General features: G+C 41.8%; 1 protein-coding gene across 2 annotated transcripts in view; it reads left to right on the forward strand.

Moving 5' to 3' along the window:
* The window catches only part of zfyve28 (zinc finger, FYVE domain containing 28), a 225231-nt gene that overhangs the window by 136179 nt on the left and 71774 nt on the right, over positions 1 to 17278 (forward strand). For both annotated transcript variants that reach the window (XM_043704078.2, XM_087974545.1), the window contains exons 7-8: positions 1550 to 1651; positions 13199 to 14605. In XM_043704078.2, coding sequence (XP_043560013.2) covers positions 1550 to 1651; positions 13199 to 14605 — 1509 coding nt within the window. The remainder of the gene's footprint in view (positions 1 to 1549; positions 1652 to 13198; positions 14606 to 17278) is intronic.

Raw genomic sequence — 17278 nt, forward strand, 5'->3', positions numbered from 1 at the left:
GTGAAGGAAGAGCATTGTGGGGAGGATGTTGAAGATGTTAGATGCCCAATTCACTGGAGCGTTGTTAACTTACCTCCGTGTACAACTGTAAAGGTATCCACACCCAAAGACAGATGATGTAAGCTGTTTGAATCTGACCTGTAAATGCATGTTTGTAATATTGTTTAAGGTGAGACAAATGCTGCTTAGGAGTATAATTACATTAATGAAGAAAATATGAAATATGGTCTTAGTATTTTAAGTCAGCATGCCTGATAAATCAGAGCAAAATTGTGTTAGTGCCCTTTTTGAAATACTATTTGAAATTTTCCTGCCATGTGAACAACTGATAACCAACTCAGGGTGGGCACTGCAGACACTTATCCGGCATTTATTTCTGTTTAAAATCTCCTACTTAACCAAATTTTCATCTTAGAATGTGGGCATCGCTGGCTAGGCCAGCATTTATTGCCACCAAATTATACACCAATTACTCAGCATGTAGGTTTGCTCGCTGAGCTGGAAGATTTAGTTTCAGACGTTTCGTCACCATACTAGGTAACATCATCAGTGAACCTCTGGACGAAGCACTAGTGGTATAGCCCGCTTTTTATTTGTGTTTGGGTTTCCTTGGGTTGGTGATGTCATTTCATGCAGTGATGTCATTTCCTGTTCTTTTTCTCAGGGAGTGGTGAATGGGGTCCAAGTCAATGTGTTTGTTGATAGAGTTCCAGTTGGAATGCCATGCTTCTAGGAATTCTCATGCCTGTCTCTGTTTGGCTTGTCCTAGGATGGATGTGTTGCCCCAGTCGAAGTGGTATCCTTCCTTATCTGTGCGTAAGGATACTAGTGAGAGTGGGTCATGTCTTTTCGTGGCTAGTTGCTGTTCATGTATCCTGGTGGCTAGTTTTCTGCCTGTTTGTCCAACATCAACAAGCCACAAAAAGACATGACCCTCTCTCACTGGTATCCATACATACAGATGAGGAAGGACACCACTTCGATTGGGACAACACATCCATCCTCTGACAAGCCAAGCAGACATGCACGAGAATTCCTAAAAGCATGGCATTCCAACTGGAACTCTATCAACAAACACATTGACTTGGATCCTATTTACCACACCCTGAGGAAAAAGAACATGAAATGACATCACAGGAAAGGATGTTACCAATGCAAGGAAACCTAAACTCAGAAATAAAAAGTGGGCCATACCACCAGTACTTCACTCAGAGGCTCACTGATGATGTTACCTTGTATGGTGACAAAATGTCTGAAACCCAACCTTCTCGCTCAGTGAGCAAACCTACATCCAGAGCCTCAACCTGAGCTACAAATCTTCTCAAAACTCGCTACCAATTACTCACAACTTAATCTACCTTCATGTCTGTCTGTTGCCCTGAGACAGCATGAAAGTTGTGCTAGATATTTAGCTTTAGAAGAATTCTCACAAGTTGCATGTAACTTTTATAATTTGGTGGCAATAAATGCTGGCATATGTGCCATCTAACATTTTGAAGCATACTTTTGATAATTTCTAATCGAGTTTCTCCCAAAATCTTTTATAAAGTGGTTTATTGGTCTTCCCTGAGGGGCCATTGAACTTGGAACGCAAGCTAGAAGATATGTCTGACCTGTTTAGACCATTTCGCACACTGTTGCGAAAAATCAGGTAAGATTAACAAAAGTCTTTGTTTGCATCATGTTTCAGATTGTAACAGTGATCTGTTTTGCATTGTATGTAGTCTGAATCAACTTTTGTTTTTAAAAAATTACTTGAAGATTAACTTTATACTTTTTTTTGTCCCTGTTATGAATTTTTGACCTTGATCAAAAGTATAGATCATCAGTCCCTCAGCATCTCTCAAACTAGTGGCTTGACGTTGACAAGAAGGCAATAGAAAAATTCTTTCTCTTTTTAATGTAGCAGAAAGTAGGCAGAATATTTTAAATTGCTTAACTAGATGCTCTGCTGTACTTATTTTCTGAGCTGTTTTCCTCTATCCCCTTATGTATGTAAATTTTACATTCATAATACAATAGGCAACTTTCAAAGTTGGTTTTTAAAGTGGTCAAGTGCTTCCTTGAAAAATATTTCTTCATTTTTTCTGACTTATCAGAATGTAAAAATAATGGACCTTTGTAAACTAACAATTTTGAGGAAACATGGATTGTACGTTTTGTAGCAACAAAGTAGGTCTTAGATAATTGACATTTGTTTTCACTTTAGTATTTTCTCCCACTTTTCTCTCTCCTTTTGCTTCTATAACTGTTTGGTGGTGGGGGTGGAGGTTGGAGGTGGTTGCAAGGGGGCTAACAGATAAATGGGAAGGGAGGGGAGGCCTGGTGGGGGAGCAGCTGGGAATGTGATATGTAGGTGAAGGTGGGGCTGATGATGATCGTTTGGAGAGGAGGGTGGAGCGGATAGTTGGGAAGGAGGATGAACAGGTAGGACAGTTCAAGAGGGTGGTGCCAATTTGGAAGTTTGGATCTGGAATAAGGTGGGAAGAGAGAAAATGAGGAAACTGGTGAAATCAACATTGATTCCATGTGGTTAGAGGGTCCCAAGGCGGAAGGTGAGGTGTTCCTCCTCCTGTTTGGCAGTGGGAGGCGGCCCAGGGCTTGCATGTCCTTGGCGGAGTGGGAGCGGGGAGTTGAAGTATTTAACACAGGGCGTTGGGGTTGTTTGGTGCGTGTCCCAGAATTGTTCTCTGAAACGTTCCACAAGTTGGCACCCTGACTCCCCAAATCAAAAGTCTCCAGAAACTGTTCTCCGTCCACATCCTCCGCTCCACACCTGTAGCCATGCACCGCCCCCTACTCTCCCTGCAGTCAGCCCTGCCCCAGCTGGGGTCCACACACTCCCAGACCTGCGAAGGACCTCTGCTGCTTTACACCCTAAGAAGAATCCACACACTCAACAAATGATTTTTCTCCAGCTTATTGCATATCAAGGAACATAGGTACAGTAGACCCCCTTACCCTTGGAGGATATGTTCCAAGACCTACTGCGGATGCTCAGAACCACGAACAATAGCAAACCCATTTATTTAAATGGGAAATTTACCCTGCCCAGAAGTCCCCGGTCCATGGTTCTGGAATGTTCCATGCAATATGTTCTGTTACCACAGGTAACAGAAACCGTGGTGACCGGACCCACGGTTACAGCGGTTGTCCTGTACACAAAACTTTCATGTACGTACCTCCAAACTCGAGGTTCCTCGATCATTCCAGAACCTTCTCTCGGCTTCCAGAACTGGTCAGATGCCATTTATCATGCAGTCCCTACAGCCGCCACCACCGAAGCAAATGGTGACGTCACTTCCGCGCACCCCCCCCCCCCCCCCCCCCCCCCCCCCCCCCACCCCCCCCCCCCCCCCCCCCACCCTCCAAACTGTCCTTCAGAAGGCAGCCACTGTTGACTATATCGCCTCTGAAAACGCTGCCAGGACTGCCGCCTCCACAATCACCACAAGTACAACCGCTGCCAAAACCACTGCAAAGGCTACCTGTCACGTTAATTCCACCCCTGACGTTGCTGCTGCCTCAGCACTTCTGCCCCCATCGACGTCATTCACCAGACCACAGCCAATGCACAGTCATCCACCGCCGAAGACATCACTAATATCACGTGGAACGTCGCTTCCGCCACCGAATGCAGCGCTTCCAATCCCCTTGACCCTTCACTGTATGTGTCACTTCCTTTGGTGACATCGCCCATTATACCATGACCATACACCACCCCCCCCCCCCCCCCCCCGTCTCTACCCTCACCCCTGACTCCAACTCTACACAAGTCCTAGCCCCTAGTCCTGCTGTGTATTTACCATCCCCCTGAGACTTCCCCCCCCCCCTCACTGAGGATGAACGATCAGTCCTTCATTCTGCTACACTCCCAGAGCAACGAATTCAAGACATCGCAACATTGAATTTTTCTTCCTGCGCCTCCATACTTACTTTTTACATCAGGACTCCCACCAATCCTCCGAGGACCCCGTATCCTGCCTCCAACATACTCCATCCAGTTGGACACCCTGTGTTGGTCTGTTACCCACCCTCTATCTCTTCATCTCCAACTGCCGCAGCAACATTGACCACCTCAACCTCCCTCACCCACTCTATCCTTTCACCCTTGCAATGCACAGCCCTCCACTCTAACCCCATTCTCACCATCAAACCAGTGAACAAGGGGGGCGCGTTGTAGTTTGGTGTACCGACCTGTCCACTGCTGAAGCCAGGAGCCAACTCATGGACACCACCTCTTACTGCCCCAAGACCATGACCTCACCTCCCATCACCAAACTATCATGTCCCAGAGCATCCACAACTTCATCACCTGGGGATTTTCCATCCACAGCCTTCAACCTCATAGTCCGAGAGCCCTGCACCATCCGGTTCTAACTCTTACCCAAAATTCACAAACCGAACTGCCCTGATCGATTCATTGTCCCCGCCTGCTCCTGCTCCACCGAATTCCTCTCCTCATACCTTGACACGGACCCGACCCCTTGATCCAAGATCTCCCCACATACATTTGGGACACCACCCACGCCCTCCATTTCCTCCATGCCTTTTGGTTCCCCAGTCCCCAACGCTTCATCTTCACCATGGACATCCAGTCCCTATGCATGTCTCTCTGCCATGACAAAGGCCTCCAAACCCTCCATTTCTTCTTCTCCCACCAATCCAATCATACCCTTTTACTGACAAACTCATTTGATTGGCTGAACTTGTCCTTACCCTCAACAATTTCTCCTTCGAACCCTCCCACTTACATCAGATGAAAGGGGAGGCCATGGGCACCTGCCTCTATGCTCCACCCTCCTTTTTGACCTATCACCACCAGCCCCACCTTCATCTCCCTATCTAATTTTCAGCTACCTTCCCCCCAGCCTCACCCACTCCCATTTATCTCTCAGCCTCCTTGGCTCCACCTCCCCCACCCCACCCACTCCTCGGATGCTACCCGACCTGCTGTGGTTTTCCAGTGCCACGTTTTTTGACTCTGATCTCCAGCATCTACAGTCCTCACTTTCTCCAGTGCTTGAAATCTGCAGTTTGGTGGGATTGGTGGGTGCTTTACAGGAGAGGGCTGGGAATACAGATTTGATAATACCTGTACTCTGTCATTTGCCATACATTGCACTGGCTAACCAAGTGCATAGTTGAATCTGATCTACAACCTTCCTGCACTTTATCAACTGCCGAATTGCTGCGCCATTATGGGGCATTTGCTTGTCGAATCATAGAATCCCTACAATGTGGAAGCAGGCCATTCTGCCCCTTGAGTCCATAATGACCATCCAAAGAGGATCCACCCAGACCCACCCCCTATCCTGTCCTTGTAATTCTGCATTTCCCATGGCTAATCCACCTAAGCTGCCCATCTTTGGACTATGGGAGGAAACCGGAGCACCCAGCGGAAACACATGCAGACACTGGGAGAATATGCAAACTCCACACTGACTGTTCCCCAAGGGTGGAATCAAACCCAGGTCCCCATGCTGTGAGGCAGCAATGCTATCCACTGAGCCATTGTGCCACCTGGTAGTTTAATCGACATTTTATGAGTGTCAACTGAAGGCAGAATCTTGGCAGCAGTTCAATATAGAGATCTAATCTAAATGTTGCACCAAAAGAGTGCACAGTGTTCTTCAAAGTAAATTATTTCTAAGTTAGTATTCCAAACAGCTATATATGTAATCTTCACCAATCAGCATCCTTTCCTGTAAATTGGATAGCTATACTTCCATGAACAATTTAAATGATTTTATGATTTGCCTTTAGTCAGTTTCCATGCTGTCAATCAAAATGAGCTTTTAACATTAACTTGCTAAATGCTTTATTCTCATGCTGAGTTCCATTTCCATTACACACTCATTGCCCAGTTTAATGTAATATTGACATTTGACTGTATCAGTTTTTCAATTCTTTTTAAGGAGTAGGCTAAGTCAAATCAGGTACCTTTGCTGGTCTTGGTTCTTGTCAGTTTTGAGTGTACTGACAGCTTTCCTTTGTATGAAAGGACAATTGGCTATCAATGCATATCTCCACCTCCTGGAAGCACCCATCAGGAAATCACCAGGTATGATTAGTAGGCAGAAATTTGCGGAGTGGTCACATTGACTTTTCTGATGTGCTTTGTCAGTAACATAACTATAAAATTGATTTTTTAAAAATTCATTCATGGGATGACAGTGTCACTGTCTGGGCCAACATTATTGCCTGTCCCTGATTGCACAGAGGGCAGCTAAGAGTCAGCCATATTGGTGTAAATTTGGAGTCTCATGATGGCCAGACCAGGGAAGGGTGGCAGTTTCCTTCCCTGAAGGATATCAGTGAAGCAGATTGTTTTTTTCCTGACAATTGGCAATGATTTTTATAGTCATCGTTAAACTCTTAATTCCAGATTTTTATTCAATTCAAATTCCACTATCTGCCATGGCTAGATTTGAAACCACGACCCTAGAACATTAGCTGAGTTTCTGGATTAATAGTCCAGTGATAATACCGCTAGGCCATTACCTCCCCAAAATCTGATGTAACACAAGTTTACAATAAATTGGGCAATATTTAGGTTTTTCTTGTCCATCTGCGGAGATTCAAATTCATTTTTCATTATAATTTCCTCATGTTATTTTCTCATATTAATTTCGATGCCCTGTTTGTTTTTCTTTTGATTGTGTCTATCTCTTTACATGTTTGTGCATGTTTTTCAAGTTTGATGTCTTTGCACTTTTATCTTAAGTCACATTCTGGCCTCAAGTGTCAAGCAATGACTATCGCCAATAAGAAGATCAAGCCATTTTTCCCAAAGCATTCAATGGCACTACCATTATTAAAACTTCTATTTTTCAACATTTTAAGGTTTACCATTGGCTAGAACTGGAACTGGTATGTAAATAGTGTTCTGCAACACAGGTCAGAAGCTGGGAATTCTGTGGCAAGTAACCCACCATCTGATTCCTCCTGTCCATCTACAAGGCAGCAATGGATACAATCTACAGGATGCACTGCAGTAACTTACCAAGGCTCCTTTAACATTACCTTGCAATCCTGTGACTGCATGCCAATGAGAAGGACAAGGGAAGCAAATGTATGGAAATACCACCACATGGAAGTCCACTTCCAAGACATTGATCACCCTATTTTGAAACTGTTTCACTTCCTTCACTGTCACTGGATTAATATCCTGGAACTCCCTTCTGAACAGTGGAAGTGGAGATAGTGAGGACTGCAGATGCTGCAAAGTCAGAGTTGATTCAAATGTGGAGCTGGAAAAAGCACAGCAGGTCAAGCAGCAGCAGAGGAGTAGGAGAGTCAATGTTTTGGGCAGGAGAAGCCTTGATAAAGGGTCCTGCTCTAAACGTCGGCTTTCGTGCTTCTCTGATGTTGCTTGACTGGCTGTACTTTCTCCAGCCCCACATTTTATCGACTCTGAACAGTGGATGTACCTATACAGTAGCAACTCAAGAAGGTGGTTCACTGGACCTTCTCAAGAGAACTGGGATTAGTCAATAAATGTGAGCCAAATAAGTGATACTTTTTTTTACCAATTTATTAGAACAATCATTTTCTTAGTATCATTTCTTCCATATGCTGGTTTGTGACCTGAACTCAGTTTAAATATTAGAGTAAATAAAAGATGTGCTGGTCAGGTGAATTGGCCATGCTAAATTGCCCGTAGTGTTAGGTTAAAAAAAAGGGGTAAATGTAGGGGTATGGGTGGGTTGCGCTTCGGCGGGGCGGTGTGGACTTGTTGGGCCAAAGGGCCTGTTTCCACACTGTAAGTAATCTAATCTAATCTAATCTAATCTAATCTAATCTAATCTAAAAAGAATAAGAACTATTGTTTCTAATTGAGCCCAGGCTCTCTCTTTGTTAGTTTAAAGTCATTTTCTGCTTTTTTTTTGCATCCACACTTCGTTGTTTCAGCTTCCCCTTGTTTTTCTCACTGTTGACTTTGAACTGAGATTAAAACTGAGAATTGCATTTGAGTCACAGCTTGTTTATTTTAAAAGAAAAAGACAAAAGGCAGATGTTTGCTGTTGGGATCTGGCCTGGAAAGATAATACAGATTGATTTCTGCTCCACAATGTTGCTACACTCTGGAATAGGTTAATCGAGGGAGAACCAATGCTGGCTAGCCAAGCACAGAGAATGTTGAAAGGAAACAAGAAACTAAAGTGAATTAATTTTGACTAGGTTTAGGCAGGAGGCATTTTTGCTTTGGAAGCTTCCACACTGGGGCTATTTTTGGTTTTTGCTGTTTGATTACTCTCTTGTTGTTGACTTATTGAAAATTGAAAATTCTGACAAAAGAATCCCAGTCTGTAACAAATAAGTAAGAGTCTCCAGAGGTCTGCAGCAATTGTTTGTATTGACCATTAGAAGTCAGAATTGAAGCAAAATACGCATTTCTTTATGTCTATAAATCAATCCATCTTCCAAGAATTTCAAGAAGGCCTGGTATTCATTGTTAAAATGGCAATCAGACTAGCAAATTACACTTCTTCATTTTTTAATATTCCTTAATTGTGTCCAACTATCTAATCGATGTGAGAGTGGGGTTTATGATCAAAGAAGATTAGGCTTAGATATTAATTAAATTGCCCTGTAGTTTATCTGTGTTCTGCTGAAGTTACATTATTAATAATAAATTGTTACTTTTTGTTTGTGATTAACTTGGTGCCTAAGATCTGTGGTTTGTAATGTCTAGTTAGGAACAATTGCACAATTTTGAGGCTCATTATTCTGGTTTCACAGCATAGCAAACCAGTGATAGTGTGGCTGATTCGGTTTGGCTTGCTATTCCTCTGTTGTAACACCATCTCCCTGTCTGTCTTTAAAACCCTTTTTTCAACCCACTCTGCTCTTTTTTGAGTCCCCATTTGTTCTCCACTGCCCCATGAAATGCTTTGAGATTTCTTTATACTAATAGATGCTGTAAAAATAGAAAGTAATTTTCAGAAATTAAGAAGCCGGGAGGAACAGATTGAACTGGTAAGGTTTATTTGGTAATGAAAACTATAGCACTTTGGAATTTTACAACACAAGTGAAATGTACATGGAGGTGCTAGATTTTCTGTAGTTTTAACTCAATCAAAAGATTATGATTGAGTCCATTTAACTACCTCCCACACCTCCAATCTAAAACTCTACCATGAATTGTATCCAATCCTTCATTTCCCACTGGGTGATATATTTAAGTGACAGTGAAGTGCAATTACTTGATTTTGCATGCCCCACCCCAAGTTTCACATCATAGTAGTTTTCTCATTCCATGTCCAGAACTCTGCAAATTTATACTTGCTGGACATTTCAATTCATTGCATCTTGACATTTTGCTGATAATTCTGTCAGAAAACTAATTTTGGAGCTGCAGTGCTTTCAGGTATCTGCAACACTTGAATAATGACAACAATTATTGTAACAGACCATATGTTTGATATGTTGCATGGTTTATACTTCAGATACACAAATGTTAACAAATGTTACTGGAAGATGCTAATGGATGTTTGCCACATGCAAATTCGTTCCGATTGATGAATTGATGGTACTGTAGCAAAACGTTACTTTGCAGAGCCTGGTGTTTGCTGTATGCAGCGGGCATTATTATTTGTAATTGAAAAATGTGGTGCTGGAAAAACACAGCAGGCCAGGCAGCATCCGAGGAGCAGGAGAATCGACGTTTCTCCTGCTCCTCGGATGCTGCCTGGCCTGCTGTGTTTTTCCAGCACCACATTTTTCAACTCTGGTATTCCAGCATCTGCAGTCCTCACTTTCTCCTGTTATATTTGTAATTGCCTTGTGTAGCTACTTCCTAGTGCAAAAGCAGATGTTTTATCTTTTGTCCCATGTCCCAGTGAATGTATCCCGAATATATAATGTTTATTGCTCAGTATGGCATGGCCTCAGATGATGCAACATCTTTCATCGACAGATCGGAAATATATTCTGAGGCAGAACTCCATTAAAAATAGGCTAAGTATAATGAGTACATTAAAACTGTTTAACCTCTGATTTTTTTTGGCATTGCAGGAATAAAAGGCATTTTGTTGAATCTTTTCATTGGTACAATTCACAAGAAATACCAAAGTGGGGAAGAAGTATGTATGAGAGAAGAGTACTGATTGGTTGCAAGTAGACTCTGATTGAAATGTTGCAGTGGAGAATACACCGATTAAATGATGACTAAAACTAAACTGTCAAGCTTTATTCAAGTTATCTGCAGGCAGCCTAACTCTGTTCAAAGAATTGCCATCATAAATGAAATAGAAAGTGACTGTCACCCATTTAGTTGTACTGAGAATGTGTAGAGTATGTATATGTTTTTTTTTAAATCTATAAAGACCAGCATCTATGTATTAATAATGTATGTAACTTCAAGTACGTCCAAATACACCATATTGCAAGCTTGACTGAGATCTTATATTAGTTAACTGCATAATTATTTGCACACCCAGGATTATTTAGCATATGATGTCCACTTGCAGAATCAAATCTAATGTTATGAGTATTGAGTTTTGCAAGTGCAAGCTGTTTGGCTTCAGTCAGTGGCTGGCTTTGTGCAAACAACCTTGTATCTCTATCATACTAAAAATAACTCATTTGTATGTTAGGTTAGCAGTTTCTTTGACGTGATGGCAACATGCATTTGTATTGATACTACATAGTCACAACATAGAGTCATAGAGATGTATAGTATGGAAACAGACCCTTCGGTCCAACCTGTCCATGTCGAACAGATATCCTAACCCAATCTAATCCCACCTGCCAGCACCCGGAACATGAAACAACTAGCTTCATGTGTTGCTCAAATGTTTGCGATAGCTTCTGCTTCTAGGGCAGTCTGAGGTCAACCGGGATACTTAGCAAATTTATTCAGTCATTAGTTGTGTGTTTTGCTGGCTGAGCCAGGATTTACTGCTTGTCTTTAGTTGTCCTTCAACCAAGTCTATTTGCTGTAGGTAGACCCAAAATTTTGACATTGAAGGAATGGTATAGGGTCGTAGAGAGGTACAGCACGGAAACAGACCCTTCAGCCCAACTCATCCATACCAAACAGATAGCCAAAATGAATCTAGTCCCATTTGCCAGCATTTGACCCATATCCCTCCAAACTCTTCCTATTCATATACCCACCCAGGTGCCTTTTGAATGTTGTCATTAAATCAGCCTCCACCATTTCCTCTGTCAGCTCATTCCATACACGCACCATCCTTTGCATGAAAAATTTGCCCCTTAGATCCATTTCAAATCCTTTCCCTCTCACCCTAAACTATGCCGTCTAGTTCTGGATTCCCTGGAAAAGATCTTGTTTATTTACCTTATCCATGCCTCTCTATATGGTCATCCCTCAGCCTCCAATGCTCTAGAGATATTTGAGTCTGAATGGTGAGTAACTTGGAGGGGAACTTGCAGGTGTTGGTGCTCCCCTATAACTACTGTCCTGTCCTGTCCTGTCCTTCTAGATGGTAGTGATTGAGAGTTTGGACGATGCTGTTTCATGATCTTTGGAGAATTTCTGCAGTGCATCTTGTACACAGCAGTAGTGTATGTACTGAGCATCAATAGTGGAGGAAGTGGATGTTTGTGGATGATCTGCCAATCAAGTGAGCTGCTTTGTTCTGGATGTGTCAAGCTTCTTGAGTATTGGTGGAGCTGCACCTATCCAGGCAAGTGGGGAGTATTCTATCACACTCCTAACTTGTGCTTTGTAGGTGGTGGACAGGCATGGGGTATCATGAGGTAAGTTAATTACTGCAAGATTTGTAGCTTCTGACTTGCTATGGTGCGTATGTGATTAGTTCTAATAATTACCAAGTCCCCAAGATCTTGACAGTATGGAATATAATAATGATAATGCCATAGAATGTGAAGGAGTGATGTTTAGATTCTCACTTGTTGGAGATGTTCATGATGTGGCATAAATGTTCAGGACCAAAGTGATGACAGTAGTCTCATTGAGTTTGCATGATCCACAGCAAGAAATTGTCTGACCATGGTGTCTATTACACTACAGGATAGCTTTAATGCATCTTATTTGAGTATCAAGCATGTACAATGAAGAATTGCTGTGGTCCTCTTTGAGTATGTGAAGGATTGCACTGACAGCCAATTTAGGATAGTCACTTGAGCCCATTTTAGGCAACTGCTTATTAATACAGAGGACCAAGTGAACATGTAGACATAGTTATCATCACAGTTCAAAAAGTTACTTCAAGAAAGAACTGTGGATGTTTGAAATCAAAAACAAAAACTGAAATTGCTGGAAAAGTTTGTGTGATGGTGTCCCTGGTAGTGATACGATGGGTCTGAGTGGGATGTCTGGTTTGTGTCCTTTAAGTAGTCCATAGAATCTGGGGGTGTTGTGCTTTCAGGTTTCATTCTTTGTAGGTCAAACCTGGTTATCTGTCCGTTTTTTTTGTTGGTTCCTCAGTGTGTTGTTTATCCTATTGGTGAGCTATAGGCCGTCACCATTGCTGGAAAAACTCAGCAGGTCCGGCAACAGTTGGAGAGACAGTAGAGTTAATGCTTCAAGTCCAGTGACCCTTCAAAACTGATGGTAGCTAGGAAAAGGTTAGTATTTATGCAAATTATAGGTGGAAATAAAGCACAAAAAGAGAGAGAAAAATACTTTGCCAGACGAAGGAATGGATAAAGGCCAGTCTGGGGGAATGAATAGCTACGAATGGGGACTATGAGTAGCTGTCAATGGGTTGTATGTAATAGCAGCCGATGATGATGACAAGGTTTCGTGTATAGGAGTTTGGATCAGGACATGGGAGAAGGTGCCTCCAGTCCTAAAATTTCTGAACGTGATATTAAGTCCAGAAGGCTACAGAGTTCCCAAGCGGAAAATAAGATGCTGTTCTTTCAGCTTGTACTGAGCTTCACTGGAGCACTGCAGCAAGCCTGAGGCAGAAGTATTGGCCAGGAGTCCACTGGCCAATCCATTGTCTCCTTCAGACAATACAGCTGTTGTTTTTTCCCATTGCATTGATGATAATGGGAATCGTGGTGATGGGTGCAAGATGAAAAGCTTCAACAAAATGTCTTTATTTTTCAGCAAGGTTCAAGTTCCACAATATCAGATGATGATTTATTTTTTCTTATAATTAACAAAGTATTGGAGCAAAAACTTGGAAATTACTCTGTTTTATTTAATGGCATCCCACTCTTCCTCAGTCTTGTTTTCTCTCACCTCTCTAATTAGGGACCTACTACAGACATTGACAGAAGATGAGTTGCACACACTTGAACGTAACCTGTGTATATCTCAGGATGGTGAATTTGCTGTTGATCCAGAGGTACCCTCTCCCATTCCTCCACCTGTAGTTCCTGAGAAACTCGTTCAAGATAAATTGTGTGTAAAAGCTGAAAATACAGACGCTGAACTTGCATGTTCAATGCAATATGATGAGGAGGAGCTGGAGCAGCTTAACTTAATGGTACACAGGGTGGGGGATGAAATGTCCTGCCTGCTCTCTCCACCAAGTGCTTGCCAGTCACCAGCTCATAAGACTGTGCTGAATAATAATTGTAACCCAGAGGCCTCTACAAACCCCGAGCTCTCTGGTGTGAGGCATGAAGCTGAAGAAGAGGAACGGGTATTTTTCATGGATGATTTGGATGGTGCAGGTGAGGCTTTTGCGGGAATGGACACTTTGAAGGAATCGCTCTCTTTGGCTCCTGATTCTTGTCCACCTGATCAAGCAGACATGTTGCCTCTTTCACATGATGATGAAAACATGGGGAGGGATAGTTGCAATGAGCAAAATTTAGAAACAAAAGAAGTACTACACAAACCAAGCAATAATGATTCACTACCTCTGCAAGGACAAGCCAATCAAAAGAAAAATAACACAGCAGAAATCTATTGTAAATGTTTGGATATATCAGAATCCGGTTCTTACCTCAATGGTTGGACTGTAGGTACTGATGATGTACAACCTAGTGAAACTGCAGAAAAAATAGCACATAGGACTGGTGGAATGAAAATTTCTGCAACTGTTATCTTTAACCCCAAATCTCAGTCCATCACTTGCTCCTCTGAAGCGGAGACTATAATAAATTATGATTCAGTCTGCAGTCATGTTTCTCCAGATGATTCCCCAAAGCTATGCCCTGCTGAAATGAAAAATGGTGTAAATCATTGTGTCCACCTTGCTGTGACTCCGGACGATATAGTTCACAACATCTCTGAGCCAGTGGGGATCAGTTCATTGGATGATACTGTAGATGTTGCAGATTCTGGTTTTCATAAAGGAGAGGATCAGCCATGTAAAAGTAACTGTGGATCACCTTCACAGGAGAGGATAGAAAGTGAGAGTCCAGGTGAATCATGGACAGAAAGAGCTATCAGCAGACGGGAGCACAAAACCTCCAAATGCAAGTGCCTGGCACAGTCCTCTGGAAAACAGGCAGAAGGAGGAGGGCAACAAACAAAAATAGAAGTATGTTGCCAGCAACGAAAGATGGAAAAGAGGAAGCTGCCAATTGGAGTGAAGGCAAGTAGAGAAGAACCACAAGTTAAAGGCAGTATGGTAAAAGACGAATCCGAGGAAGATGGGAAAGTACAAACTGTTTCTCACCTGTCGGAGAGCCACAGTACTAAGCAGAGGTAATTTTAAATTGCTGCCTAAAAGACCTCCATTGATAGGTTGCATTTTTGTTTGTTTGGGATGAGGTGGATAAGAATTTGTTAGATATTTTCATGATTTTTGGAAAAATTACAAATACAGTTGCTATGAATTATATGTAATTTTCAGCAGAATTTGTTATAGTCATTGTTATATTATCTCTAAGACTGCATGTTCTGATAAAGTTTATAATGTTGAACAATGCATTTTCTATTTTTAAAATTAATGAATATTGCTTCTCCATATGGTTCTTTGAAAATAATGTTATGGAATATTATTGGCTTGTAAAGTACACCTGCCAAGGATCAAAAGTCTTTACGCAGGATCGAAAATTCCTTTTCAACATGATGCTAATCTTACTTCAGTTGGCTTCTTTATAGGTGACCATACAGGTGCTAATTATATTTTTACTTAGCATGACTGAGGATTGATGCTTAGCATGCAGTACAGCAGATGGAGTACGCAAACCTGCAATTCAACTTTGGAAACTGTAAAATCATATGCTTGTTCAAGAATTGATAATTGGCAATTAGCATTGCAAACCAAAGCCTCTAACCAGTGCACACAATGTCTATCAGCTATTGAAAGAGCGACTTTAAATACCTATGCTTTTTTATATATGAATTGTTAACTTGCAATCATTCCTTTTCTTTTAGATTGGATTTGTGATAATATCTTTTTCTGCTGTCAGTCAAATGTTCTTGTTTATTTATGAGTGAATGATTGCTGGAAAAAATTGAGGAAGCAGATTGACTGTCTAACTTCTTAAAATGACGATGGTCACTGATATGGTCAATGAAAACAGAACTCAACTTTGAAGCTTTTATCTTGAGTAATTTGTGGTGTTAATTATAAAGACTTTAATTGGTGGGAGAATAGTTGCAGCCACCAAAATCGTTAACTGGATTTGCTCATTCAATCCAGACATATGCAGACTTGGCCCAGAATTGGACCGAGGAGTGGTAAATGGAGTTTAATTTAGATAAATGTGAGGTGTTGCATTTTGATAAAGTAAATTGGGTTTAGGACTTACACACTTAATGGCAGCATCCTGGGGAGTGTTACCAAACAAAGAGACCTGGGGTGAAGGTTCATAGTACCTTGAAAGTGGAGTCGCAAGTAGATAGATAGTGAAGAAAGCGTTTGGCATATTTGCCTTAATTGCTCAATGCGTTGGGTGTAGAAGTTGGAAGGTCATCTGTGGCTGTACAGGACATTGGTTGGGCCATTTTTTTGGGAACACTGCATTCAATTCTGGTCTCCCTGATTGCTGAAGGATGTTGTTTAAACTTGAATGGTTTCAGAAAAAGTTTGATTTACAAGGATGTTGCAGAGTTTGAGCTATCGGGAGAGATTGAACAGGCTGGGACTATTTTCCTTGGAATGTCGGAGGCTGAGGGGTGACCTTATAGAGGTTTGTAAAATCATGAGGGGCATGGATAGGATAAATAGACAAGGTCTTTTCAATGGGGTAGGAGAGTCTAAAAAAACGGCATAGGTTTAAGGTGAGGGGGAAAGATCGAAAAGGGACCTAACGAGCAACATTTTCCTGGAGAGGGTGATGCGTGTATGGAGTGAGCTGTCAGAGGAAGTAGTGCAGGCTGGAACAACAACATTTGATAGTGATCTGGATGGGTATGTGAATAGGAGGGATTAAAGGGATATGGGGTAAATACTGGTAAATGGAGCTAAATTAATTGAGGATATCTAGTCAGCATAGAGAGGTTAGACCAAAACATCTGTTTCTGTGCTGTACAACTCTATGACTCTAACTCAAGTTCAGGGCAGAAAATGAACAAGAAATATTACTGTTTTAAGAATCTCTAGCCACAGTAGAATGTTCATTTTAGTTTTTGCCCACATGATTTCTTATCTGTAACCATTACCTCAGCTAAAAACACTTTGAGACATAACGAATGAAAGTTGTCTTCAGAGTGGGTGAGAAATTTGGAAGATGTCTGTGTAGATGACCCAAGCATGTCTTGTATGCAGTTTTGGTCTCCCTGCCTAAGAGAGTGTATATTTGCCATAGCGGGAGTGCAACAAAGGTTTACTAAGGCTGATACTGGGATGGAAAGACTATCCTGTGAAGAAAAATTAGTTTGATTACATTCAATAGAGTTTAGAAGGATAAAAAGGGATCTGATTGAAATGAATAAAATTCTAGCAGGGCAGGACAGACTACAGAAAGAATGTTTATTCTGTTTGGGAAGTCTAGAACGAGGGATCACAGTCTCTGGTAATGGGGTAGGCCATTTAGGACTGAGATGAGGAAAAAGTTTCTCCTAAGGATAATAAACCTGATGAATACTGTGGAGGCCAAAAAATTGAATGTATTCAAGAAAGAGGTGGATATATTATTTTGATTTTAAAGGCATCAAGTATGGAGGTAAAGGGAATGTGATGTTGAAATAGAGGAACAGCCATGATCGTTTGAATGGTAAAAACAAGGACTGCAGATGCTGGAAACCAGAGTCTAGATGAGAGTGTTGCTGGAAAAGCACAGCAGGCCAGGCAGCATCCGAGGTGCAGGAAAATAGATGTTTCGGGCAAAAGCCCTTCATCAGGAATAGAGGCAGAGTGCCTGCAGAGTGGAGAGATAAATGATCGTATGAATGGCCTACTCCTGTTCCTAGTTTGTGTTATCCGTTAAA

The sequence above is a fragment of the Chiloscyllium plagiosum genome, unplaced genomic scaffold (assembly GCF_037043375.1).
Source record: "Chiloscyllium plagiosum isolate Xiang-an unplaced genomic scaffold, Cpla_swu_hap1 HiC_scaffold_2, whole genome shotgun sequence".
Lineage (NCBI taxonomy): Eukaryota > Metazoa > Chordata > Chondrichthyes > Orectolobiformes > Hemiscylliidae > Chiloscyllium > Chiloscyllium plagiosum.